Source organism: Stenella coeruleoalba, assembly GCF_951394435.1.
Source record: "Stenella coeruleoalba genome assembly, chromosome: 16".
NCBI lineage: Eukaryota > Metazoa > Chordata > Mammalia > Artiodactyla > Delphinidae > Stenella > Stenella coeruleoalba.
This window is the reverse complement of record NC_137162.1, coordinates 74,524,778-74,551,781: the sequence shown is the minus strand read 5'-3', so window position 1 is coordinate 74,551,781 and position 27,004 is coordinate 74,524,778. Positions and strand designations below refer to the sequence as shown.

At 39.0% G+C, this 27,004-nt stretch overlaps 1 protein-coding gene and 1 long non-coding RNA gene across 3 annotated transcripts in view; one reads left to right on the top strand and one right to left on the bottom strand.

The window, feature by feature from the left end:
• ZNF37A (zinc finger protein 37A) overlaps positions 1 to 27,004 on the top strand; it is a 61,827-nt gene that overhangs the window by 5,110 nt on the left and 29,713 nt on the right. The window contains exon 1 of one of the 2 annotated variants that reach the window (XM_079900239.1): positions 8,604 to 8,641. The exons of the other annotated variant lie outside the window; for it this stretch is intronic. Coding sequence (XP_079756365.1) covers positions 8,639 to 8,641 — 3 coding nt within the window. The 5' untranslated portion in view covers positions 8,604 to 8,638. Of the gene's footprint in view, positions 1 to 8,603; positions 8,642 to 27,004 lie in introns of those variants that run through there. 2 annotated transcript variants of the gene reach the window in all.
• The window catches only part of LOC307175267, a 76,815-nt gene continuing 74,746 nt past the window's right edge, over positions 24,936 to 27,004 (bottom strand). Inside the window, exon 5 of the long non-coding RNA XR_013824280.1 lies at positions 24,936 to 25,556. This is a non-coding gene — a long non-coding RNA (uncharacterized lncRNA). The remainder of the gene's footprint in view (positions 25,557 to 27,004) is intronic.

Genomic DNA, 27,004 nt, shown 5'->3' with positions numbered 1-27,004 from the left:
ATATGCCCAATAGTGGGATTGCTGGGTCATATGGTAGTTCTATTTTTATTGTTTTAAGGAACTTCCATACTTTTCTCCATAGTGGCTGTATCAATTTACATTCCCACCAACAGTGCAAGAGGGTTCCCTTTTCTCCACACCCTCTCCAGCATTTATTGTTTCTAGATTTTTTGATGATGGCCATTCTGACTGGTGTGAGATGATATCTCATTGTAGTTTTGATTTGCATTCCTCTAACGATTAATGATGTTGAGCATCCTTTCATGTGTTTGCTGGCAATCTGTATATCTTCTTTGGAGAAATGTCTATTTAGGTCTTTGCCCATTTTTGGATTGGGTTGTTTGTTTTTTTGATATTGAAATGCATGAGCTGCTTGTAAATTTTGGAGATTAATCCTTTGTCAGTTGCTTCATTTACAAATATTTTCTCCCATTCTGAGGGTTGTCTTTTGGTCTTCTTTATGGTTTCCTTTGCTTTGCAAAAGCTTTTAAGTTTCATTAGGTCCCATTTGTTTACTTTTGTTTTTATTTCCATTTCTCTAGGAGGTGGGTCAAAAAAGATGTTGCTGTGATTTATGTCATAGAGTGTTCTGCCTATGTTTTCCTCTAAGAGTTTGATAGTTTCTGGCCTTACATTTAGGTCTTTAATCCATTTTGAGTTTATTTTTGTGCATGGTGTTAGGGAGTGTTCAAATTTCATACTTTTACATGTACCTGTCCAGTTTTCCCAGCACCACTTATTGAAGAGGTGGTCTTTTCTCCATTGTATATTCTTGCCTCCTTTGTCAAAGATAAGATGACCATATGTGCGTGGGTTTATCTCTGGGCTTTCTATCCTGTTCCATTGATCTATATTTCAGTTTTTGTGCTAGTACCATACTGTCTTGATGACTGTAGCTTTGTAGTATAGTCTGAAGTCCGGGAGCCTGATTCCTCCAGCTCCATTTTTCGTTCTCAAGACTGCTTTGGCTATTTGGGGTCTTTTGTGTTTCCCTACAAATTGTGAAATTTTTTGTTCTAGTTCTGTGAAAAATGCCAGTGGTAGTTTGATATGGATTGCATTGAATCTGTATATTGCTTTGGGTAGTAGAGTCATTTTCACAATGTTGATTCTTCCAATCCAAGAACATGGTATACCTCTCCATCTATTTGTATCGTCTTCAATTTCTTTCATCATTGTCTTTTAATTTTCTGCATACAGGTCTTTTGTCTCTTTTGGTAGGTTTATTCCTAGATATTTTATTCTTTTTGTGGCAATGGTAAATGGGAGTGTTTTCTTAATTTCGCTTTCAGATTTTTCACCATTAGTCTATAGGAATGCTAGAGACTTCTGTGCATTAATTTTGTATCCTGCTACTTTACCATATTCATTGCTTAGCTCTAGTAGTTTTCTGGTAGCATCTTTAGGATTCTCTATGTATAGTATCATATCATCTGCAGACAGTGACAGCTTTACTTCTTCTTTTCCAATTTGTATTCCTTTTATTTCTTTTTCTTCTCTGATTGCTGTGGCTAAGCTTCCAAAACTATATTGAACAATAGTGGTGAGAATGGTCTGCCTTGTCTTGTTCCTGATCTTAGTGGAAATGGTTTCAGTTTTTTTTTCACCATTGAGGATGATGTTGGCTGTGGGTTTGTCATATATGGCCTTTATAATGTTGAGGGAAGTTCCCTCTATGTCTACTTTCTGGAGGGTTTTTATAATAAATGGGTGTTGAATTTTGTTGAAAGCTTTCTCTGTATCTATTGAGATGATCATATGGTTTTTCTCCTTCAGTTTGTTAACATGGTGTATCACATTGATTGATGTGCATATATTGAAGAATCCTTGCATTCCTGGGATAGACCCCACTTGATCATGGTGTATGATCCTTTTAATATGCTGTTGGATTCTGTTTGCTAGTATGTTGTTGAGGATTTTTGCCTCTGTGTTCATCACTGATATTGGCCTGTAGTTTTCTTTCTTTGTGACATCTTTGGTTTTGTTATCAGGGTGATGGTGCCCTTGTAGAATGAGTTTGGGAGTGATCCTCCCTCTGCTATATTTTGGAAGAGTTTGAGAAGGATAGGTGTGAGCTCTTCTCTATTTGTTTGATAAAATTCGTCTGTGAAGGCATCTGGTCCTGGGCTTTTGTTTGTTGGAAGATTTTTAATCACAGTTTCAATTGCAGTGCTTGTAATTGTTCATCTTTTCTATTTCTTCCTGGTTAAGTCTCAGAAGGTTGTGCATTTCTAAGAATTTGTCCATCTCTTCCAGGTTGTCCATTTTATTGGCATAGCTTTGCTTGTAGTACTCTCTCATGATTCTTTGTATTTCTGTGGTGTCAGTTGTAACTTCTTTTTCATTTCTAATTCTATTGATTTGAGTCTTCTTCCTTTTTTTCTTGATGCATCTGGCTAATGGTTTATCAATTGTGTTTATCTTCTCAAAAAACAGCTTTTAGTTCTATTGATCTTTGCTATTGTTTCCTTCATTTCTTTTTCATTTATTTCTGATCTGATCTTTATGATTTCTTTCCTTCGGCTAACTTTCGGGGTTTTTTGTTCTTCTTTCTCTAATTGCTTTAGGTGTAAGGTTAGTTTGTTTATTTGAGATGTTTCTTGTTTCTTAAGGTAGGATTGTATTGCTATAAACGTCCCTCTTAGAACTGCTTTTGCTACATCCCATAGGTTTTGGGTCGTCATGTTTTCATTGTCATTTGTTTCTAGGTATTTTTTGATTTCCTCTTTGATTTCTTTAGTGATCTGTTGGTTATTAAGGTGTGTATTATTTAGCATCCATGTGTTTGTATTTTTTACAGATTTTTTTCCTGTAATTGATAGTTAGGCTCATAGCATTTTGGTCGGAAAAGATACTTGATACAATTTCAAATTTCTTAAATTTACCAAGGCTTGATTTTTGACTCAAGATATGATCTATCCTGGAGAACTTAAGCACTTGAAAAAATGTCTATTCTGTTGTTTTTGGATGGAATGTCCTATAAAAATCAATTAAGTCCATCTTGTTTAATGTATCATTTAAAGCTTGTGTTTCCTTATTTATTTTCATTTTGGATGATCTGTCCATTGGTGAAAATGGGGTGTTAAAGTCCCCTACTATGATTGTGTTACTGTCCATTTCCCCTTTTATGGCTGTTAGTATTTGCCTTATGTATTGAGGTGCTCCTATGTTGAGTGCATAAATATGTACAGTTGTTATATCTTCTTCTTGTAGCAATCCCTTGATCATTATGTAGTGTCCTTCTTTGTCTCTTGTAATAGTCTGTATTTTAAAGTCTGTTTTGTCTGATATGAAAATTGCTACTCCAGCTTTCTTTTCATTTCCATTTTCATGGAATATCTTTCTCCATCCCCTCACTTTCAGTCTGTGTATGTCCCTAGGTCTGAAGTGAGTCTCTTGTAGACAGCATATATACGGGTCTTGTTTTTGTGTCCATTCAGCCAGTCTATGTCTTTTGGTTGGAGCATTTAATCTATTTATATTTAAGTTAATTATCAATATGTATGTTCCTATTACCATTTTCTTTTCTTTTCTTTTTTGTGGTACACGGGCCTCTCACTGTTGTGGCCTCTCCCGTTGCGGAGTGCAGGCTCAGCGGCCGTGGCTCACGGGCCCAGCCACTCCACAGCATGTGGAATCTTCCCGGACCGGGGCACGAACCCATGTCCCCTGCATCAGCAGGTGGACTCTTAACCACTGCGCCACCAGGGAAGCCCTGTTACCATTTTCTTAATTGTTTTGGGTTTGTTATTGTAGGTCTTTTCCTTCTCTTGTGTTTCCTGCCTCGAGAAGTTCCTTTAGCATTTGTTGTAAAGCTGGTTTAGTGGTGCTGAATTGTCTTAGCTTTTGCTCCTCTCTAAAGGTTTTAATTTCTCCATCAAATCTGAATGAGGTCCTTGCTGGGTAGAGTAATCTTGGTTGTAGGTTTTTCTCCTTCATCACTTTAAATATGGCCTGCCACTCCCGTCTGGTTTGCAAAGTTTCTGCTGAAAAATCAACTGTTAACCTTATGGGGATTCCCTTGTGTGTTACTTGTTTTTCCCTTGCTTCTTTTAACATTTTTTCTTTGTATTTAATTTCTGACAGTTCGATTAATATTGTCTTGGCTTGTTTCTCCTGGGATTTATCCTGTATGGGAGTCTATGTGCTTCCTGGAGTTGATTATTTCCTTTCCCATATTAGGGACTTTTTCAACTATAATCTCTTCAAATATTTTCTCAGTCCCTTTCTTTTCCTCTTCTTCTTCTGGGACCCCTTTAATTCAAATGTTGGTGTGTTTAATGTTGTCCCAGAGGTCTCTGAGGCTGTCCTCAATTCCTTTCATTCTCTTTTCTTTATTCTGCTCTGCAGTAGTTATTTCCACTATTTTATCTTCCAGTTCACTTATCCGTTCTTCTGCCTCAGTTATTCTACTATTGATTGCTTCTAGAGAATTTTTAATTTCATTTATTGTGTTGTTCATCAGTGTTTGTTTGCTCTTTAGTTCTTCTAGGTCCTTGTTAAACGGTTCTTATATTTTCTCAATTCTATTTCTAAGATTTTGGATCATCTTTACTATCATTATTCTGAACTCTTTTTCAGGTAGACTGCCTATTTCCTCTTCATTTGTTAGGTCTGGTGGGTTTTTGCCTTGCTCCTTCATCTGCTGTGTGTTTTTCTGTCTTCTCATTTTGCTTATCTTACTGTGCTTGGGGTCTCCTTTTTGCAGACTGCACGTTCGTAGTTCCCGCTGTTTTTGATGTCTGTCTCCAGTGGCTAAGGTTGGTTCAGTGGGTTGTGTAGGCTTACTGGTGGAGGGGACTAGTGCTGTGTTCTGGTGGATGAGGCTGGATCTTGTCTTTCTGGTGGCAGGTCCACGTCTGGTGGTGTGTTTTGGGGTGTCTGTGGCCTTGTTATGATTTTAGGCAGCCTCTCTGCTAATGGGTGGGGTTGTGTTCCTGTCTTGCTAGTTGTTTGGCATAGGGTGTCTAGCACTGTAGCTTGTTGGTCGTTGAGTGAAGCTGGGTCTTGGCATTGAGATGGAGATCTCTGGGAGATTTTTGCCATTTGATATTACGTGGAGCTGGGAGATCTCTTGTGGACCAGTGTCCTGAAGTTGGCTCTCCCGCCTCAGAGGCACAGCCCTGACACGTGGCTGGAGCACCAAGAGCCTTTCATCCACATGGCCTGGGAAAGCTAAGACAATGCTCTGGCATATTATGGGCACAGGTGGGTGAGCCCAGCTGGACAGGACCTGTGTTATGACCATACCAGAGCCTGGATGGATCCTCTGACCCCTACATGGCCTCGTGCTGGGATCCAAGAACTCCTGCGGAATGTCCTACCTGTGTTTAGGTCACTGCAGACATGTACTCAAGTCCGGGATCTGTCCTGCAAGGTGACTTGCTAGTGTTGCAGGGTCTTCTACAGAGGCAGGGGTGGCTGTGGCTCACTGTGAGGACAAGGACACTGGCAGCAGAAGTTCTGGGAAGTACTCCTTGGCGTGAGCCCTTCCGGAGTCTGCCATTGGCCCCACCAAAGAGCCGTGTAGGCTTGTATTTTGTTCTTTTAGATGCTATTGCATATAGAATCGTTTTCTTAGTTTCTTTTTTGATTGCTTACTGATAGTGTGTTGAAATACTACTGATTTTCAAGTGTTAATCTTATATCCTGCTTGGCTGCATTTGTTCTAGTTCTAATAGTTGCTTTGTAGATTCTTTAGGATTTTCTATATTTGCTATCATGTCATCTGCAAATAGAGATAGTTTTACTCCTTCCTTTCCAGTTTGAATACCTTTTATTGATATTTATTTTTTTGCCTAATAGCCCTGGCTAGAATTTCCAGTACAAAGTTGAATATAAGTTACCAAAGCAGGCATCCTTGTTTGTTTTTTTACCATCTTAATATTCTTAAGTGTACAGTTCAGTAGTGTTAAGTTTATTCACACTGTTGTATAACCAACCTTGAAAACATTTTCATCTTGCAAAACTGAAACTCTATGTTCATTAAAAAAAACTTCCCATTCCCCTCTGCCCCCTAGCCAGTGGCATCCTCCATTCTACTTTCTGTTTCTATGAGTTTGACTACTCTTGATACTTCATATAAGTGAAGTCATACAGGACTTGTCTTTTTGTGACTGGCTTATTTTACTTAGTGTAATGTCATCACGGTTCATCCATGTTGTAGTATGTGTCAGAATTTCCTTTTTAGAGGTTGAATAATAGTCCATGTGTGTATATATCATATTTTTGTTTATTCATTCATCTGTTGATGGACATTTGGTTTGCTTCTGCCTTTTGGCTGTTGTGCATAATGCTTCTACGAACATGGGTGTACAGGTACCTCTTTGAGACTCTGCTTTTAGTTCTTTTGGATATATACCAAGAAATGGTATTGCTGGATCACATGGTAATTAAATTTTATTTTTTGAAGAACCACCATACTGTTCTTCACAGCAGCTGCACCATTTTATATTCCACAAACAGTGCACAAGGGTTCCAATTTCTACATATCTTCACGAACGCTTGTTATTTTTTTTTAGATTCTACGTATAAGTGATATCATATGATATTTGTCTTTCTGTGTCTGACTTACTTCACTCAGTATGATAATTTCCAGGTCCATCCATGTTGCTGCTAATGGTGTTATTTCATTCTTTCTAATGACTGAGTAATATTCCACTATATGTATGTACCACATTTTCTTTATCCATTCCTCTGTCAATGGACATTTACATTGCTTCCATGTCTTGGCTATTGTAAACAGCACTTCAGTGAACACTGGGGTGCATAGATCCTTTCAAACCATGGTTTTCACTGGATATATGCCCAGGAGTGGGATTGCTGGATCATGTGGTAGCTCTGTTTTTAGTTTTTTAAGGAACCTCTATACTATTCTCCATAGTGGCTGTATCAGTTTACATTCCCACCAACAGTGTAGGAGGGTTCCGTTTTCTCCACACCCTCTCCAGCATTTTTTGTTTGTAGACTTTTTGATGATGGCCATACTGTCTGGTGTGAGGTGTTATCTCAGTGTAGTTTGATTTGAATTTCTCTAATAATTAGTGATGTTGAGCAGCTTTTCATGTGCCTCTTGGCCATATGTCTGTCTTTGGAGAAATGTCTATTCAGATCTTGCACCTGCTTTTTGATTGGGTTGTTTGTTTTCTTGATATTGAGCTGCATGAGCTGTTTGTAAATTTTGGAGATTAATCCGTTGTTGGTTGCATCATTTGCAAATACTTTCTCTCATTCTGTGGGTTGTCTTTTCGTTTTGTTTGTGGTTTCCTTTGTGCAAAAGCTTTTGAGTTTAATTAGCTCCCACTGGTTTAGTTTTGTTTTTATTTCCATTACTTTAGGAGATCGAAAAAGATATTGCTGTGATTTATGTCAGAGTGTTCTGTATTGTCCTCTAAGAGTTTTTTAGTATCCAGTCTTAGATTTAGGTCTTTAATCCATTTTGAGTTTATTTTTGTGTATGGTGTAAGAAAATGTTCTAGTTTTATTGTTTTACATGTAGCTGTCCAGTTTTCCCAGCACCTCTTATTGACTAGACAGTCTCTTTTCCATTGTATATTCTTGCCTCCTTTGTTTTACATTAATTGACCATAGATGTATGGGTTTATTTCTGGGCTTTCTATCCTGTTCCATTGATCTATATTTATCTTTTTGTGCCAGTACAGTGCTGTTTTGATGATTGTAGCTTTGTAGTATAGTCTGAAGTCAGGGAGCCTGATTCCTCCAGCTCCGTTTTTCTTTCTCAGGATTGCTTTGGCTATTCAGATTCTTTTGTGTTTCCATACAAATTTTAAGACTTTTCGTTCTAGTTCTGTGAAAAATGCCATTGGTAATTTGATAGGGATTGCATTGACTCTGTAGATTGCCTTGGGTGATTATTGTCATTTTTACACTATTGATTCTTCCAATACAAGAACATGGTATAACCTTCCATCTGTTTGTATCATCTTCAGTTTCTTTCATCAGTATCTCTTATAGTTTTCAGAGTACAGTCTTTTGCCTCCTTAGGTAGGTTTATTCCTAGGTATTTTATTCTTCTTGAGGTGATGGTATATGGGATCGTTTTTAAATTTCTCATTCTAATCTCTCATTGTTAGTGTACAGAAATGCAACAGATTTCTGTTTATTAGTTTTGTATCCTGCAACTTTGCCAAATTCGTTGATGAGCTCTGGTAGTTTTCTGGTAGCATCTGTTAGGATTTTCTATGTATAATATCATATTATCTGCAAACAGTGACAGTTTTACTTCTTCTTTTCTAATTTAGATTCCTTTTATTTCTTTTTCTTCTCTGATTGCAATGGCTAGAACTTCCAAAACTATGTTGAATAAAAGTTGCAAGAGGGACATCCTTGTCTTGTTCCTGATCTTAGAGGAAATGCTTTCAGCTTTTCATTGTTGAGTATGATGTTAGCTGTAGGTTTGTCATATATGGCCTTTATTATGCTGAGGTATGTTCTCTCTATATTTATTTTCTGAGGAGTTTTATCGTAAATGGATATTGAATTTTGTCAAAAGCTTTTTCTGCATCTATTGAGATAATCATATGGATTTATTCTTTAAGTTATTAATGTGGTCTATCACATTGGTTGATTTGCAAATATTGAAAAATCCTTGCATGCCTGAGAAAAATTCTACTTGATTATGGTATGTGATCCTTTTAATATATTGTTGAATTCGGTTTGCCAATATTTTATTGAGGATTTTTGCATCAATGTTCATCAGTGATATTATCCTGTAATTTCTTTTTTGTGGTGTCTTTGATTTCGGTATCAGGGTAATGCTGGCCTTGTAGAATGAGTTTGGAAGCATTCCTTCCTCTGCAATTTTTGGCAACAGGTTGAGAAGGATAGGTGTTAACTCTTTTCTAAATGTTTGGTAAAATTCACCTGTGAAGCCATCTGGTCCTGAACTGTTGTTTGTTGGGAGGTTTGTTTGTTTGTTTTGCTTCATTTTTAGTTGCAGATTCAGTTCAATTGCTGGTAAGTGGTCTGTTCATACTTTTTATTTCATCCGGGTTCAGTCTTGGGAGATTTTCATTTATTGTAATTTGTCCATTTCTTTCAGGTTGTTCATTTTATTAGCATATAGTTGTTCATAGTAGTCTCTTATGATGCTTTGTATTTCTGTGGTGTCGGTTGTAACTTCTTTTTCATTTGTGATATTGATTTGGGCCCTTTCTTTTTTCCTTGATGAGTCTGGCTAAAAGTTTATCAATTTTGTTTATCTTTTTGAAGAACCAGCTCTGAGTTTCATTGAACTTTTTTATTCTCTATTTCATTTTTTATTGCTCTGATTTTTATTATTTCATTCCTTCTACCTATGGGTTTTGTTCTTTTTCTAGTTCTTTTAGGTGTAAGCTTAGGGTTTTCATTTTTTCTTGTTTCCTGAGGTAAGCTTGCATCACTATAAACTTCCTTTTTAGAACTGCTTTTTCTACATCCTATATATTTTGGATCATTGTGTTTTAGTTTTCATTTGTCTACAGGTATTTTTAAATTTCCCTTTGATTTCTTCAGTGATCCATTGGTTGTTTAGTACCATATTGTCTAGCCTCCACATGTTTGTGTTTCTTGCAGTGTTTTCTTGTAGTTGATTTCTAATTTCATGGCGTTGTGGTCAGAAAAGATGCGTGATATGATTTCAGTTTTCTTAAATTTACTGAGGCTTATTTTTTTTTTTGGTGTCCTAGCATGTGATCTATCCTGGAGAATGTTCCATGTGCACTTGAAACGAATGTGTATTCTGCTGCTTTTGGATGGAATGCTATATAAATATCAATTAAGTCCATTTGGTCTAATGTGTCATTTAAGGCCAGTGTTTCCTTGCTAATTTTCTGTCTGTATGGACTGTCCATTGATTCAAGTGAGGTGTTAAAGTCCCCCACTATTATTGTTACTGTCGATTTCCCCCTTTATATTTAATATCTGTTTTATGTATTTAGGTGCTCCTGTATTGGGTACATATATGTTAACGAGTGTCATATCCTCTTTTTGTATTGATCCCTCGTTATGTAACCTTCTTTGTCTTTTGTTAAAGACTTTGTTCTAAAATGTATTTTGTGTGATAGGGTATTGTTACCTCTGCTTTCTTGTTGTTTGTTTGCATGAAATATGTTTTTCCGTCCCCTCACTTTCAGTCTGTATGTGGCTTTAGCTCTGAAGTAAGTCTCTTCTAAGCAGCATATAGATTGGTCTTGTTTTTTAATCAGTCAGCCACACCATGTATTTTGATTGCAGCATTTAGTCCATTGATGTTTCAAGTAATTATTGATAGGTACATACTTATTGCCATTTTATTACTTGCTTTATTCTCATTACTAATGCTTCACAGTCTTTAGTAAATTGCTTATTTCTATTTCAGTAGTTGCTTTTTCAGGGATTTTCTCTTGCTCTTCAATTGAGAAATATTCTTCCTGTCTTCTCATTTTGCTTAACTTACTGTGTCTCTATGAAATAGGTGAAGCAGTTATCTACTGCAATCCTGAAGAGGTGACCTTATGTGGGAGCATTGCCATACTGTCTGCGTGTGCCCAGTGGCTTTGGTGGTATAGCTGGATTTGACTTGAACACAAGTCATGTCTTTTCTCAGGTTGTGCTGGCAATTATCACATTGATAGTAGGTGTTGCTGGAGATGTAGGGACTAGGGCTGGATACAGGTTTGAGCTCAGGCTTCCCCTCTGCTCAGTGGCTGTCTCTGCCCTGTTGGGGTTGGGGGTAGGTTCTGTGTTGCTGGTCTACAAGCCCTGAGGGCTGGGTCCAAGCTGGCTCCATTCTCTTTAAGTATGTGCTCTCCCATTCCCAGCACTGGCACCCTTACTCCAGAGGGAAGCAGCTCTGGAGCAAGGTAGGGTACTTGGCTTGAGCCCCACGCGCAGACCATGGCAGTCCTGCCAGGGCAGAGATCTGGACTGCTGATGCACTGCCTGTGTGAGTGCCAGCAATGTCTGCCCCCCCCCCACCACCTTTCTCCAACGCTGCTTTGGGTCTGAGCCTCCTTTTTCCCTCACAGCTGGGCTCTTCCCTTGCCCTCTGCTTCCCTTGACCTGGTGTGGAGTTGTGCTGTAGAACAAGTAGGGCCCGTGTGGGCTCTCAGTGTGGGTCTGGGCATGGGCTGTGGTGTTCTTACTGCAGATGGAGATCATGGCTGCTTCTGATGTGCTAACTGTGTAAGCACCAGTAATGACTGTCCCTTCTCTGTTCAGATGCCATATTGGGTTTGAGCCACCTCTGTTACACACATCTGGGACCTCACCCAGTGAGGAGGTGCACTGTGCAGCAAGTGGTGCTTGAGCATTTGCTGGGCTCAGGCTTGGGTGCCTGCTGGGTCAGTCACAGGAAATTGGTCAGCCATGAATGCAGTTTTCAATCTGCCTTGCTTCAGGAGCAAGCAAGCATGTGCATGCTCCTCACTGGCAAAGTCCAGGTTTCCCATAGCCTTCCTATTACTCTTACTGGCACTCCAACCAGCCGAGGGGCTCATCTTTCCTATGTTGGGTCCCTGAATATGTTGCTCGACCACTTGCTCCCCAGAGAGGATTTCCATCTGTCTAATCTCCCTTTTCTTCCATGTCTTCTCTCAGGGGCACAGGTTCCAGCCTGATCACTTCTCTTAACTTCCTACCTGATTCTGTATGGATCTTTCTTACAACCTTGGTTGTACAGGATTCTTTCTGCCAGTCTCCAGTTAGTTTTAAGTGAGAATTGTTCCACATCTAGGTGTATGTTTGATGTGTTTGTGGGGAGAGGTGAGTTCCACATCATACTGTGCTATGTTGATCTCCTTCCTCTGTCAACTGAGTAGTTTGCCCACTAAGTTAAATCTAGTCTCACTTATTTACAAAGACCTATATTATAGATGTACTTGGAGACATTCTCAAAGAAACTAGGAGATTTGGGTATAGTATTAGGGTTTTACAAAGTTACAAAGCAAAGAATAATAAAAACAAATCACCAAGAAGTAGTTATTGAATCCAGAGAATCCTCAAGGGCTCAGGATAAGATGGATCATTTTTCATATGAAAGTTAGAATTATTTTTCCTTAAATTCTCCAGTTTTCTCATAAATATCTTGTACTCATATTTAAAGTATAAGAAATCGATGAACCCTTCAACTGATTTTATCACAACTTTATTCATCACAAAAATAAATCTCTTTTAATTAATGTTTATTTAACTCAGGTATTCATTCAGCAACTACTTATGAGAATCTACTAAGTATCCTTTGCTCTGTACTGTAGGTTCTAACAAAAATGAAATATTGGCCCCTGCAAAAGAGGCGCTCTCAGTGGGGCACAAGTGGGAGATGGGCGCACTGATAGAACACTTGAAAAGCCTTGTAACTCAGGTGCACACAAAATTCTGCTTCATATTCTTTTTTAAGAAATTGCAGCTGTTTTATTGATCACCTTATCACACTACCCTGTAGTAAAAAATATGAATAAGTTGATGTTTAAGTGTTGTTTGAAAAAGTTTCCTGTCATGATAAAACTCTCAGTCTTATTATTTCAATTAATCAAAGTGAATATATTTCAAATATTTAGGAATAAGTATTAAATACAAAAGTAAAATTTTACTGGAAAAGCATCTTACAGAGATGGAGTTGGGTAGATTTTTTTACAAACTAGTTTATCATTGGATGAGAATTACTAAAATGAGAAATAGTCAGCATTAATTCTATTGCAAGTTCAATTCCATGGATGTAAGCATTGAGAAAATTTGCGTAAATAAGTAGATATGAATGAATGGAGTTTTATTATAGTAATGCCTCTAAATTTTTTGAATCCTTACAAATCATATGCCACTAAAGATCTAACAAAGAAAAATATACTTTTAATGATCTATCAGCTGGTAACTCTGATTAAGTTCTCTCTCAACTGAAAGCAAGTATAGTCATCCCTTGGTATTTACAGGGGATTGGTTCCAGGATCCCCTCCGAGGATATCAAAATTGACTGATGGCCTAAGTCCCTTAGTTGGCCCTCTGTATCTGCGGGTTCAGCATCCTTACATATGGAGGGTGACTGTAACTGAAAACCACTTGACTTGTAAAATGATAAGTTCTCACTCACCAGTCAGTTGTTCCTTTCTTTGATGTGCTTGAGGGTTTTGCATCATGGGGGTATTTCACCTTAGTAAGGTTTTCCATATTCTTTATGAGTATGTTTTTTGGTAAAGAATATGTATCCTGACATTTTAATTCTAATATGAAGTACTCTGCCCTTTATATTGAGAATGTAACCTGTTTTCATTTTGTTATGGTTACTTATTTGAATTTATAGTAGCTTGACTTCAATAACCTGCAAAAAACTGCTCCTTTATATCTCTGTCCCCACCCCTTTCAGTTGTTGATGTCACAAAATTACATCTTTCAGTATAATTGCTTTACAATGGTGTGTTAGTTTCTGCTTTATAACAAAGTGAATCAGCTATAGATATACATATATCCCTATATCTCTTCCCTCCTGCATCTCCCTCCCTCCCACCACAAAATTACATCTTTCTATAATGTGTGCTCCAAAACAAAAACGAATAATTCTTTTAAATGTCTTAGTCTCCAAATTATGTAGGAAAAATAAGACTTGGAATTACAAACCAAAGTTACATTAATACTTTCATTCTAAATTTTTAAAAATGTATAACTCTCTTAAATCACATAAAAAAGATCAACTGCAGTTAAAAATGATTGCTATAGTTATACTAGTTCTATAATTGCCTATGTATTTGCCTTTATTGGATCTTTATTTGTACGGCTTCAAGTTACTGTCTAGTGTCTTTTCATTTTACCTTGCAGGACTCCCTTGAGCATTTATTGCAGGGCACATCTAGTGGTCATGAACTCGCTCAACTTTTGTTTATCTGGAAATATCTTGGTTTCTTCCTGACTTTTTGAAGGACAGTTTTGCTGGATATAGTATTCTTAGTTGACAGGTGTTTTCATTTAGCCCTTGAATATACAGACGTGCTGTCTTCTGACCGCCAAAGTTTCTGATGAGAAGTCTGAAGGTAATCTTAACTGAGGATCTGTTGTATGTGATGAGTCTCTTCTCGCTGCTTTCAAGATTCACTCTGTCTTTTGAAAGTATGATTATAAAGCGTCTTGATATGGGCCTCTGATTTCATTTTACTTGGAGTTTGTCGAGCTTCTTGGATGTTTATATTCATGTATCTCATTAAATTTGGGAACTTTTCATTCAAATATTAGTTTGTCAAATATTTTTTGTATATTTCTGTGAATTTCTTCAAAGATTCTCTGTGCCCCTTTCTCTTTCCTTCTTCTGAGACTCCCATGATATGTATTTTGCTCCAGCTGATGGTGTTTCACAGGTCCTATTGCTCTGTTCACTTTTCTTCAATCTTTGTTCTTTCTGTTCGTCAGCATTGATAATTTCCATTGTCCTATCTTCAAGTTCACTGATTCTTTTTCCTACCATCTCAAATCTGCCTTTGAATATCTGTATGAATTTTTCATCTGTTATTGTACTTTTCAGCTGCATAACTTCTTTCTGGTTTCCTTTTAGGTTTTCTGTATCACTGACATTTCCATTTTTCTCACACATCATGTTCTTGACTTTGTCCACATCTTCTTCAAGTTCTTTGAGAATTAGTAAGATAGTGGTTTTAAAGTCTGTCTGATATATCTGCCATTAAGTCTTTTGCAGGGACAGATTCTGTTGATTTATATTTTTCTTTTTCATGGACCATACTTGCCTGCTTTTTTGTATACTTTACTCTGTGTGTGTGTGTGTGTGTATATAAATATGGAATTTCTGGCTCATATGGCAATTTTATGTTTAACTTTTTGAGGAACAGCCAAACTGTTTTTTCCAGTGTCTTGAACCATTTTTCATTTCCACCAGAAATGTATGATGGTTCCAGATTCTCTAATTCTGGCCAAAATGTGTTTTCTGCTTTTTGATTATAGTCATCCTAGTGTGGGTAAAGTGGTACCTCATTGTGGTTTTGATTTGCATTTTCTAAATGACTAATGATGTTGAGCATTTTTTCATGATTTGGCCATTAAAAGAAAATCTTCAGAGAAATATCCATTTAAGTCCTTTAAATGTATTGTATTTGGGCTGTTTTTCCTTTTCGTTGAGTTGTAAGAGTTCTATGTATATTCTGGATAATCAGGTATTAGATACATGATTTGAAAATATTTTCATCCATTCTGGATATTGTCTTTTTTCTTTCTTGATAAGATACTTTCATTTTAATTTTGATGAAGTCCAATTTATCTGTTTTTACTTTTATTGTTTATGCATTACTGTCATATCTCAAAATACATTACCAAATTTTATATTTCATTCTAAGAGTTTTATGGCTTTGCCTTTTATATTTAGATCCATGTTGATTTAATTTTTGAATATGGTGTTGACATAGTTGTCTAACATCATTCTTTCCTTGAGATATACTGTTGACCCAGGTCCAGACTATTCTTTCCCCATTGAATGGTCTTGGCCCACTTGTTGAAAATCAGTGGTCCAGAGGTATGTGTTTATTTCTGGATTCTCTATACTGTTCTGGTGGTCTTTGTGTTTGTTTTTTAATATTAGTTATTTGGTTGCATGGGGTCTTAGTTGCAGCAGGCGGGCTCCTTAGTTGTGACTTGTAGGCTCCTTAGTTGTGGCTCCAGGGCTCATTAGTTGTGGCATGCGGTTTCCTTAGTTGTGGCATGCGAACTCTTAGTTGCGGCATGCATGTGGGATCTACTTCCCTGACCAGGGATCAAACCTGGACCCCCTGCATTGGGATCATGGAGTCTTATCCACTGTGCCACGAGGGAAGTCCCCGGTCTTCATGTTTATACTTACACCAGTACCTATAGCTTTGTACTAAGTTTTGAAATCAGGAAAGTGTGACTCTTCCCAATTTGTTCTTTTTGTTTGTTTAAGATTGTTTGTGCTATTTAGGACTGCTTGCAATTCCATAATTTTTAGTATCAGGTTTTCCATTTGTGCAGAAAAGGCTGTTGGAATTTTAATAGAGATTGCATTGAATCTTCAGATCACTCTTGGTAGTACTGCTTTTTTTTTTTTTAATATTTGTTTATTTGGCTGGATCTTTAGTTGCAGCATGCACATGGGATCTAGTTCCCTGACCAAGGATCAAACCTGGCCTCCCGGCATTGGGAGTGCGGAGACTTAGCCACTGGACCACCAGGGAAGTCCCAGTACTGCCATTTTAACAATACAAAGTCTTCCAATCTATGGACATGGAATATCCTTCCATTTATTTAGGTCTTCTTCAAGTTCTTTTCACAGTTTTTTTTTGTAGTTTTGCATATCCCTGGTTAAATTTATTACTAGGTATTTTACTCTACTGGATAATATTGTAAATAGAATTTTTTTTAATTTACTTTTTGGGTTGTTCATTGCTGGTATAGAAAAAGAAACCCTGATTGTTGTGTGTTGATTTTGCACTGTTATATAAATAAGTTCCTTTGTACCTTTTTAAAAAAATAGATTCCACATATGAGTGACATCATATGATATTTGTCTTTATCTGTCTTACTTTGCTTAGTATGATAATCTCTAGGTCCATCCACGTTGCTACAAATGGCATTATTTCATTCTTTTTTATGGTTGAGTAATACTGCATTGTATATATGTAGCACATCTTATTTATCTATTCCTCTGTCAATAGACATTTAGGTTGCTCCCATGTCTTGGCTATTGTAAACAGTGCTGCAATGAACATAGGCATGCACGTATCTATTCGGATTATGGTCTTCTCTAGGTATGTGCCCAGGAGTGGGATTGCTGGATCATATGGTAGTTCTATTTTTAGTTTTTTAAGGAACCTCCAATCTCTTCTCCATAGTGGTTGTACCAATTTACATTCCCACCAATAGTATAGATGGGTTTCCTTTTCTCCACACCCTCTCCAGCATTTATTGTTTTTTAGACTTTTTGGTGATAGCCATTCTGACTGGTGTGAGGTGATACCTCATTGTAGTTCTCATTTGCAATTCTCTGATAATTAGTGATGTTGAGCATCTTTTCTTATGCATTTTGGCAATCTTTATTTCTTCTTTGGAGAAATGTCTATTTAGATCTTCTGCCTTTTTTTTTTTTTTTTTTTTTTTTTTTACATACATAGAGCTGCATGAGCTGTTTGAATATTTTGGAGATTAATCCCTTGTCGGTCATGTCATTTGCAAATATTTTCTCCCATTCTTTGGGTTGTTTTTTCATTTTGTTGATGGTTTCTTTTCTGTGCAGAAGCTTTTAAGTTTCCTTAGGTCCCATTTGTTTATTTTTGTTTTTATTTCCGTTATTCTAGGAGATGGATCAAACAAGATATTGCTGCGATTTATGTCAAAGAGTGTTCTTCCTATGTTTTACTCTAAGAGTTTTACAGTTTCTGGTCTTACATTTAGGTCTTTCATCCATTTTGAGTTTATTTTTGTTGTGTGGTGTTAAAGAATGTTCTAATTTCATTCTTTTGCATGTAGCTGTCCAGTTTTCCCAGCACACCATTTTTTGAAGAGACTGTCTTTTCTCCATTGTATAGTTCTTGCTCCTTTGTCGTACATTAATTTTTGTGTGTGTCACTTAGATATGATTTACAATTTCACTTCCAAAGGTCCTTTTCAGAAGACGGCTTTTCAACGAATCTTATTTAACACAAAGTGTAGAAATTTGTTAGTTTACTAACTCTACTTTTGTCATACACTGGCAATCTCTTTACTATCTAGAGACTAGATGTTATAAAACTGGGACCCATTTGTCCAGTATATACATAATATATACAGTAAAGTTAAATGAAATGCATATAACATATAGAGCAATGGGTAAGTTGAAATGTTCTAGTACATACTGGCAAAACATCTTCTGCCATCTTCCCTCCCACCTCCCTCGACCCAATGAACAAGCAGAGAGTACATTGTTCAGAGGGGAGGTTTAACAATTCCATTTCTGAAGACAGTATTTCCCATCAGTTTTTAAAAGATATTTACAAGAAGCATTATTCTACTGCTTCTACTTTTAAATACATAAAGCACTTCTAAATATCTAGAAAGACTAGATATTTCAAATAAGATCTTACTTGTGCACTATGTACATAGCACTGTTAAATAAAATTGCACACGTGTAACAATGGTTATAATCTGAGGTATCTTCTAAATATGACCATTTTGGCCTGAACTATTCCCTCCCTCACTTCCTTCTCTCCACCACCAATCCGGTGGACAAGTACAGGCATGTGTAATCTTAGAGGTGGTTGAGCAAATTCATATCCAAAAGTCATTTACACAAGATAAGCTTCCCTATGAATTTCAACACGAATTGTACAAAATGTGCTAATTGTACTACTTTGTCATACACTAGCAACCCCTTTAACATCTAGAGACTAGATGTTGCAAAATTAGGACTCATCTGTCCGTTATATACACTATATACACAGCAAAACAAAATATACATAACATACAAAAAATGGTTTTGTCTGAAAATGTCCAGGTACAAACACATTAGCATATTACCTTTTGCAATTCTTTCCCTCTCATCTCCTCCAAACCACTGAACAAGTTAGACAGTAGTATACTGCTCACAGAGGTGATTTAACATTTAACATTCCCCAAGATAGTACTTCCTATGAATTTTAGCAAAAATATATTTACAGAGAGATATTTTACTACCTCTACATTTACCATACATTGGGCACTTCTAAACATATAGCTGGACTAGATGTTTCAAATAAGGACTTAATTTGTCCACTATATACAGAGAAGTCTTGAATAAACTACACACATGTGACAGTTATAATCTGAAAGTGTCTTTAACATGTGTGCATTCTAGCCTAAGACCAACCCCCTTCCCTTCTCTCCCATCTCCACCAACCCAGAGAGCTATACTGCCCAAGTTTTCAGAAGACAATCTTTCCCAGAAATTTTAACACAAAATGTACTATTTACTAACTCTATTTTTGTCATATTCTGGCAACCTTTATAACATCTAGAAAGACTAGATGTTGTAAATTAGGACTCATTTGTCCATCATATACACTTCATACACAGCAAAGTGAAACAAAATGCATGAACATAAAAAAGACAGTAGTTAATCTTGCCTCACTATAAATACACTGGCACAGGTCTTTGCACTTCTTTCTCCTCCACCCGACTTTGAACCAGAGCACAAACGCAATGCATACTGTTCAAAGAGGTGGTTTGGGGCTTCCCTGGTGGCACAGCGGTTGGGCGTCCACCTGCCGATGCAGGGGACGCGGGTTCGTGCCCCGGTCCGCGAAGATCCCACATGCCGCGGAGCGGCTCGGCCCCTGAGCCGTGGCCGCTGAGCCTGCGCGTCCCGAGCCTGTGCTCCACAACGGGAGAGGCCACAACAGTGAGAGGCCCGTGTACCGCAAAAAAAAAACCCCAAAAAAAGAGGTGGTTTGGCCAAGCTTGCCCCCCCCAAATAAAGAACAATATTTCATATGAATTTTAACAAAAATATATTTACAAAATGTCTTTTTATTACTTCTACTTTTAATATATATCAGACACTTCAGAACATCCAGAATGATTAGATATTTCAAAAAAGTACTTATTGTCAACTGTATATACAGTAGTGAGGAATAAAATACACACAAAAAAAATGGTTATAGCATGGAAATGTCTTATAAGTATGACCATTCTGGCACAGAACTTTCTTTTCTTCCTCCTCAAGGTTTTCCATTCCATGTCCTTTAACCCACTGAACAAATGTGGACCTCTGTGGCTCCTTTCTATTGTTTTCTTCATCTCTATTTCATTTATTTCTGCTCTGATCTTTACGATTTCTTTCCTTATACTAACCTTGGGTTTTGATTGTTCTTCTTTCTCTAGTTGCTTTAGGTGTAAGGTTAGGTTGTTTGAGATTTTTCTTGTTTCCTGAGATAGTATTGTATTGCTATAAACTTCCCTCTTAGAACTGCTTTTACTCAGTCCCAAAGGTTTTGAGTCATCATGTTTTTGCTGTCATTTGTCTCTAGGTATTCTTTGAATTCCTCTTCACTTTCTCCAGTGACCCATTGGTTGTTTAGTAACATATTGTTTAGCCTCCAAGTGTTTGTGTTTTCTACAGTTTTTTGCCGTAAGTGATTTCTAATCTCATAGCGTTTTGGTCAGAAAAGATGCTTGCTCTGATTTCAGTTTTCTTAAATTTAATGAGGCTTGATTTGTGGCCCCAGATGTGATGTATCCTGGAGAATGTTTCTTGTACACTTGAAAAGAAAGTGTATTCTGCTGCACTGGGAGGGAATGTTCTCTAAATATCATTTAAGTCCATCTCGTCTAATATGTCATTTAAGGCTGTGTTTCCATATTGATTTTCTGTCTGGATAATCTGTCCATTGATGACAGAGGGGTATTAAAGTCCCCCACTATTATTGTGTTACTGTCAATTTCCTTTTTTTATGGCTGTTAGCATTTGCCTTATATATTGAGGTGCTCCTTTGTTGGGTGCATATATATTTGCTATTGTTATATCTTCTTATTGGATTGATCCCTATATCATTATGTAGTGTCCTTCTTTTTCTCTTGTAACAGTCTTTATTTTAAATGGTTTTTGTTTGTTTGTTTGTTTTTGTGGTACGCAGGCCTTTCACTGTTATGGCCTCTCCTGTTGCAGAGCACAGGCTCTGGACGCGTGGGCTCAGCGGCCATGGCTCAAAGGCCCAGCTGCTCCACGGCATGTGGGATCTTCCCAGACCGGGGCACGAACCCATGTTCCCTGTATCGGCAGGTGGACTCTCAACCACTGCGCCACCAGGGAAGCCCCAGTCTTTATTTTAAAGTCTATTTTGTCTGATATGCTTATTGCTACTCCAACTTTCTTGTGATTTACATTTGCATGGAATACTTTTTTGCATCCCCTCACTTTCAGTTTGTATGTGTCCCTAAATCTGAAGTGGGTCTCTTGTAGACAGCATATATACGGGTCTTGTTTTTGCATCCATTCAGCCAGTCTCTATCTTTTGGTTGGAGCGTTTAATCCATTGGCATTTAAGGTAGTTATTGATTTGTTTGTTCCTATTGCCATTTTCTGAATATTTTTGGATTTGTTTTTGTAGGTCTTTTTTCTTCTCTTTCTGTTTTGTTCTCTTGAGGTTTGATGACTATCTTTAGTGTTATGTTTGGGTTGCTTTTTCTTTTGTGTGTGTGTGTCGTAGTTTTTTGGTTTGAAGTTCCCATGTGGTTTTGATATAGTAGTCTATATAAGATTGTTTCAAGTTGCTGGTCTCTGAATTTCAAATGCAATCCCCTTTTCCTGCATTTGTACTCTCCTCTTCTAATGGCTGCTGGTTTTGATATCATATTTGTGTGTGGATGATTTTCTACTTTTACTGTATCCTTCCCTTTACTGGTGAGGTTTCCCATTTGTGATTTCTTATTTCTAGTTGTGGCCTCTTTTTTTTTCCTTCCCCTGCCTAGAGAAGTTCCTTTAGCATTTGTTGTAAAACTGGTTTGGTGATGCTAAATTCTTGTAGCTTTTACTTGTCTGTAAAGCTTTTGATTTCTCCATCAAGTCTGAATGAGAGCCTTGGTGGGTCAAGTATTCTTGGCTTTAGGTTTCTCTTTTTCATCACTTCAAATATATTGTGTCACTCCCTTCTGGCCTGCAGAGTTTCTGCTAAGAAATCAGCTGATAACCTTGTGGGGATGCCCTTTTATGTTATTTGATGCTTTTGCCTTTTTGCTTTTAAGGTTTTTTTCTTTGTATTTAATTTTTGTTAGTTTGATTAATATGTGTCTCAGCATGTTCCTCCTTGTGTTTATCCCAGATGGGACTCTGCACTTCCTGGACTTGGGTGACTGTTTCCTTTCCCATGTTAGGGAAGTTTTCAGCTGTTATCTCTTCAAATATTTTCTCAGGCCATTTCTCTTCCTATTCTTCTTCTGGGACCCCATAATGCAATTGTTGGTGCATTTAATATTGCCCCAGAGGTCTCTGAGACTGTCCTCATTTCTTTTCATTCTTTTTTGCTTTATTCTGCTCTGTGGAAGTGATTTCCACCACTCTGTTTTCCAGCTCAGTTATTCATTCTCCCACCTCAGTTATTCTGCTATTGATTCCTTTTAGTATAGTTTTCATTTCAGTTATTGTGTTGTTCATCTCTATTTGTTTTGTTCTTTAAGTATTCTAGTTCTTTGTTAAACATTTCTTGTATCTTCTCAGTCTGTGCCTCCATTCTTTTTCCGAGATTTTGGACCATCTTTACTATCATTACTCTACATTCTTTTTCAGGTAGATTGTCTATCTCCTTTTCATTTAGTTCTTCTTTGGGTTTTTAGGTTGTTCCTTTGTCTGCAATATATTTCTCTGTCCTCTCATTTTGTCTAAATTTCTGTGCTTGTGGTCTCCTTTCTGCAGGCTTCAGGATAGTCGTTCCTCTCGCTTCTGGTGTCTGACCCCTGGTGGGTGAGGTTGGTCCAGGGGCTTGTGCAGGCTTCCTCATTGGAGAGACTGGTGCCTGCTGCCTGGAGGGTGGAGCTGGGTCTGGTTCTTCTGGTGGGCAGGGCCATGTCAAAGTGTTGGTTTTGAGATGGTTATGAGCTCAGTACAACTTTAGACAGCCTGTCTACTGATGGGTGGAGCTGTGCTCCTGTCTTGCTGGTTGTTTGACCTGAGGCTTTCTAGCACTGGAGCCTTCAGGCTGTTGGGTGGGGTCGGGTCTTGGTGCCGAAATGGGGACCTCCAGGAGTGCTCACGCTGATCACTATTCCCTGGGGCCTCCACTGCCAGTGTCCTTGCCCCCACAGTGAGCTACAGTCGATCCCCGCCTCCCCAGGAGACCCTCCAAGACCCCTAGATAGGTCTGCCAGGTTCCTTTGGAGGTACTGCTTTGTGCCGTGTCCCAGTGCACATGAGGCCTAGTGTGCACGGCCTCCAAGAGTGGAGTCTGTTTCCCCCAGCCCTGTGGAGCTCCTGCACTCGAGCCCTGCTTGGCCTTCAAGGCTAAATGCTCTAGGGGTTTTTCCTCCCAGTGTCAAACCCTCAGACTGTCTTGGAGGGCTATTTTTTTTAATTTAATTATTTTATGTATTTATTTTTGGCTGCCCTGGGTCTTCATTGCTGCACGCGGGCTTCCTCTAGTTGTGGTGAGTGGGGGCTACTCTCCATTGCAGTGTGTGGGCTTCTCATTGCAGTGGCTTTTCTTGTTGCGGAGCACGGGCTCTAGGCACATGGGCTTCAGTAGTTGTTGCACACAGGCTCAATAGTTGTGGCTCACAGGCTCTAGAGCGCAGGCTCAGTAGTTGTGGCACACAGGCTTAGTTGCTCCGCAGCATGTGGGATCTACCTGGACCAGGGCTTGAACATGTGTCCCCTGCATTGGCAGGTGGTTTCTTAACCACTATGCCAACAGGGAAGCCCTGCAGGGCTATTTTTCTGTGGGAAAGTCCGTGTAGCCTGCATGGGTTTAACATTTTTTGGTCCAAGGGCTGTTTTCAGTATGGGTGTCTGCCATCTTTTTCTTCAGCTTATGCTTATCACCTTGATAAGAGGTGTGACTGATGTTTTAGTGACCAGATCCTGCACTGGGTATTGAGCAGGGCCTCCTCTTTGCTCTGTGGTTGTCAGTGCCCTGTCGGGGGTGGGGTCTGCTCCCTAGTTGTTGTTGAAGAGGCTCCCAGTCTGTTTCTTTTTTTTTTTTTTTTTTTTTTTGTGGTACGCGGGCCTCTCACTGTTGTGGCCTCTCCCATTGCAGAGCACAGGCTCCGGATGCGCAGGCTCAGTGGCCATGGCTCATGGGCCCAGCGGCTCCGCGGCATGTGGGATCTTCCCGGACCGGGGCACAAACCCATGTCCCCTGCATCGGCAGGCGGACTCTCAACCACTGCGCCACCAGGGAAGCCCCCCAGTCTGTTTCTCAGCTGTGTTTCTGATCTGTGGTGCAAGGTAGGCTGTATTGGAGCACTCCCACTGGGAGAGAAGCCACTGAGTACACCTCTTCTGCACGTGTTTACTTCTGAGTGTGCTCTGCTGCATCACCTTTCACCCGTTGTCCGAGCTCACAAACTCCAATCTCGTTGGCACTGCTTTCAGCCCCCCCTTAACCGTGGGTACACCAGCAATTGGCCCTCGTTTCTCTCAGGCATTGTTTTCACCAGGCCACCAGCATAGATCCACTGAGGTCAGTTCCCAGGACTGCAGTAATCATGCATCTGGAACCACTGTGGACACTGTGGAGGCAATGCATACTCTGGCCTGGCCTATCTCCCACATGTACTTGCTCACAAAGTCCACAGCTGCAGGAACACTTATTGTCCCTTCAGATGTTCCTGAGGTGCTAGTTTATAAAGCCAGTTGTGAGGGTGTAATTCTGTGGTTCACACAGTGGGAGGAGAGATTTCAGCTCTTCTTTCTTAGTTGCATGGGTCCCGGGGCTCTGCTGTGGTTTCAGCCTCACCTCTGCACGTGGGCTACCCACAGGCATCTGCTCCTGGGGCTGCCCTGGAGCACATGAAGCCCTCCCAGGTGGGAGGGGGCTGAGGCAGCAACCAGGGGTGCATGAGCCTGCCCAGGCAGGAGGGGGTAGAGGTGGCCACTAACTGCCATGTGTGCCCGCCCAGGCGAGAGGGGCTGGAGGCGGCCACCAGGGGCACATAAGCCCGCTCTGGCAGGAGCCCCTCCTAGTGGCATCCCCTGGGCTTTTTCCCTGAGCATTCCCAGTTATGGAGCTCCTCACTCCCACCCCTTCACGTTGTCTCCTTGCAGCCAATAGCAGTCCTCTTTTCAGATCTGTTCTCCAAGCACCCTGTTCCAGCACCCAGCCCCCGTTGTACTGGTGGACGCACCTCAGCCTGGGGTGCACAGGGCTGTGGCATGGATCACCTTTATGGGTCTCACTCTGTCCGACCTGCCACAGATTGCTGCTCTCTCCTCCAAGCCCCTGAAGCTCCCCTTTTGTCCCAACTGATCTCGCCACTGGTGAGGGGGCTCTCGGGTGTGGCAACCTCTCCTCTCCTTTAGCTCCACAACAGAGGTGCAGTCCATCCTGTTTCTGGGCTTTTTTTTTTTCCTTTGGTCCTATGTGGTTACATGGGGTTCTTTCTTGTCCTTTTAGGTGTCTGAGGACCTCTGCTAGTGTTCAGCAGGTGCTCTGTGAGAACTGTTCTATTGGCAGATGTGGTCTTGATGCGTTTTTGGGGGGAGGTGAACTCCATGTCCTCCTCCTCCATCATCTTGACTCCTGCCATATTTAATACAGTTGACTTAAAGCCTTTGTTTAGGAAGTTCAATGTCTGGTCTTCTCAGGGACATTTCTGTCAATTTATATTTTTCCTTTGGGCCATACTTTTTTGTTTCTTTGTTTTTTTGCTTCTTTGTGTGCTTTGTGATTTTGTTGTTGAAACTGGACATTTGTGTATCATAATGTTGTAATTTTAGAAATTACTTTCTTGCTCTTCTCCAAATTTTGCTGTTCTTGATTGTTGAAGACTACAGTTATCCAAATGACTTTTCCAAACTGCTTTTGTTTGTTTGCAAAGTCTGTATTTCTTATCTGTGGTCACTGAATTCTCTATTCCTTTAGCTTGTGTTCAGTTAGTGTTTTGAACATCCATCATCTCATATAGGTACAACACTAAAGAAATAGAAAAAAAAATTTTTTTCCTTGTGATGAGAATGCTTAGGAGTTACTACTCTCTTAACTTTCATTTATAACATACAGCAGTGTTATCTTTATCATGTTGTACATTACATCCCTAGCACTTACCTTATAACTGAAAGTTTGTATGTTTTGTCTACCTTCATCTAATTCCCCTTCCCCCTCCTTCCCACGTCTAGTAGCCACAAATCTGGTCTCTTTTTCTCTGAGTTGGTCTGTTTGCTTTTGAAGTATAATTGACTTACAGCACTATTTTAGTTCCTTGTATACAACATAGTGATTCTACATTTCTATAAGTTTCAAAATGATCATCAGTAATATGTCATTTGTTACTATATGAAGATATTATATAATTATGTTTTCCACACTCTACATTTTCTACCTGTGACTCTTTTATTTTGTTAAGTGAAAGTTTGCACTTCTTAGTCTCCCTCACCTATTTCTCTCCTTCCCCTACCAACCTCCCCTCTGGCAACCACCTATTTGTTCTCTTTATCTATGACTCTGTTTCTGTTTGGTTATATTTATTCATTTGTTTTGTTTCTTGGATTCCAGATATAAGTGAAATCATGCAGTATTTGTCTTTCTCTGTCTGACTTATTTCACTTAGCACAGTACCCTGTAGGTACACCCATGTTGTCGCAAATGGCAAGACTTCATTCTTTTTATGGCTGAGTAATATTCCATTGTGTACATGTGTGTCTGTGTGTATGTATACACACACATACATACCACATTTTCATTATACATTCTTCTGTTGATGAACACTTAAGTAGCTTCCACATCTTGCCTGTTGTAAATGATGCTGCAGTGAACATGTGGGGGGGGTGAGCGAATATCTTTTCAAATTAGCATTTTTATTTTCTTCAGATAAACAGCCAGTAATAGCCAGAAATGGAGTTGCTGGGTTGTATGGTAGCTCTGTTTTTAGTTTTTTGAGGACTCTCCATTACTGTTTTCTATAGTGGCTTTACCAGTTTACATTCCCACCAACAGCGTGTAAGCGTTCCCTTTTCTTCATATCCTCACCAACACTTGTTATTTTTCTTTTCGGTAATGGCCATTCTGACAGATGTGAGGTGATATCTCATTGTGGTTTTGATTTGCATTTCCCTGATGATCAGTGATGTTGAGCATCTTTTTATGTGTCTATTGGTCATCTGTATATCTTCTTTAGATCAATGTCTGTTCAGTTCCTTGCCTGGGTTTAATCAGATTGTTTTTCTGATGTCAAATTGTATGAGTTCTTTGTATATTTTGGATGTTAGCCCCTTGTAGAAGATAACCATTTGCAAATGTCTTCTCCCATTCATTAGGCGGCCTTTTCATTTTGTTGATAGCTTCTTTCATTGTACAAAGCTTGTTAGTCTGACGTAGTCCCACTGGGTAGTTTTTGCTTTTGTTTCCCTTGCCTGAGCAGAATA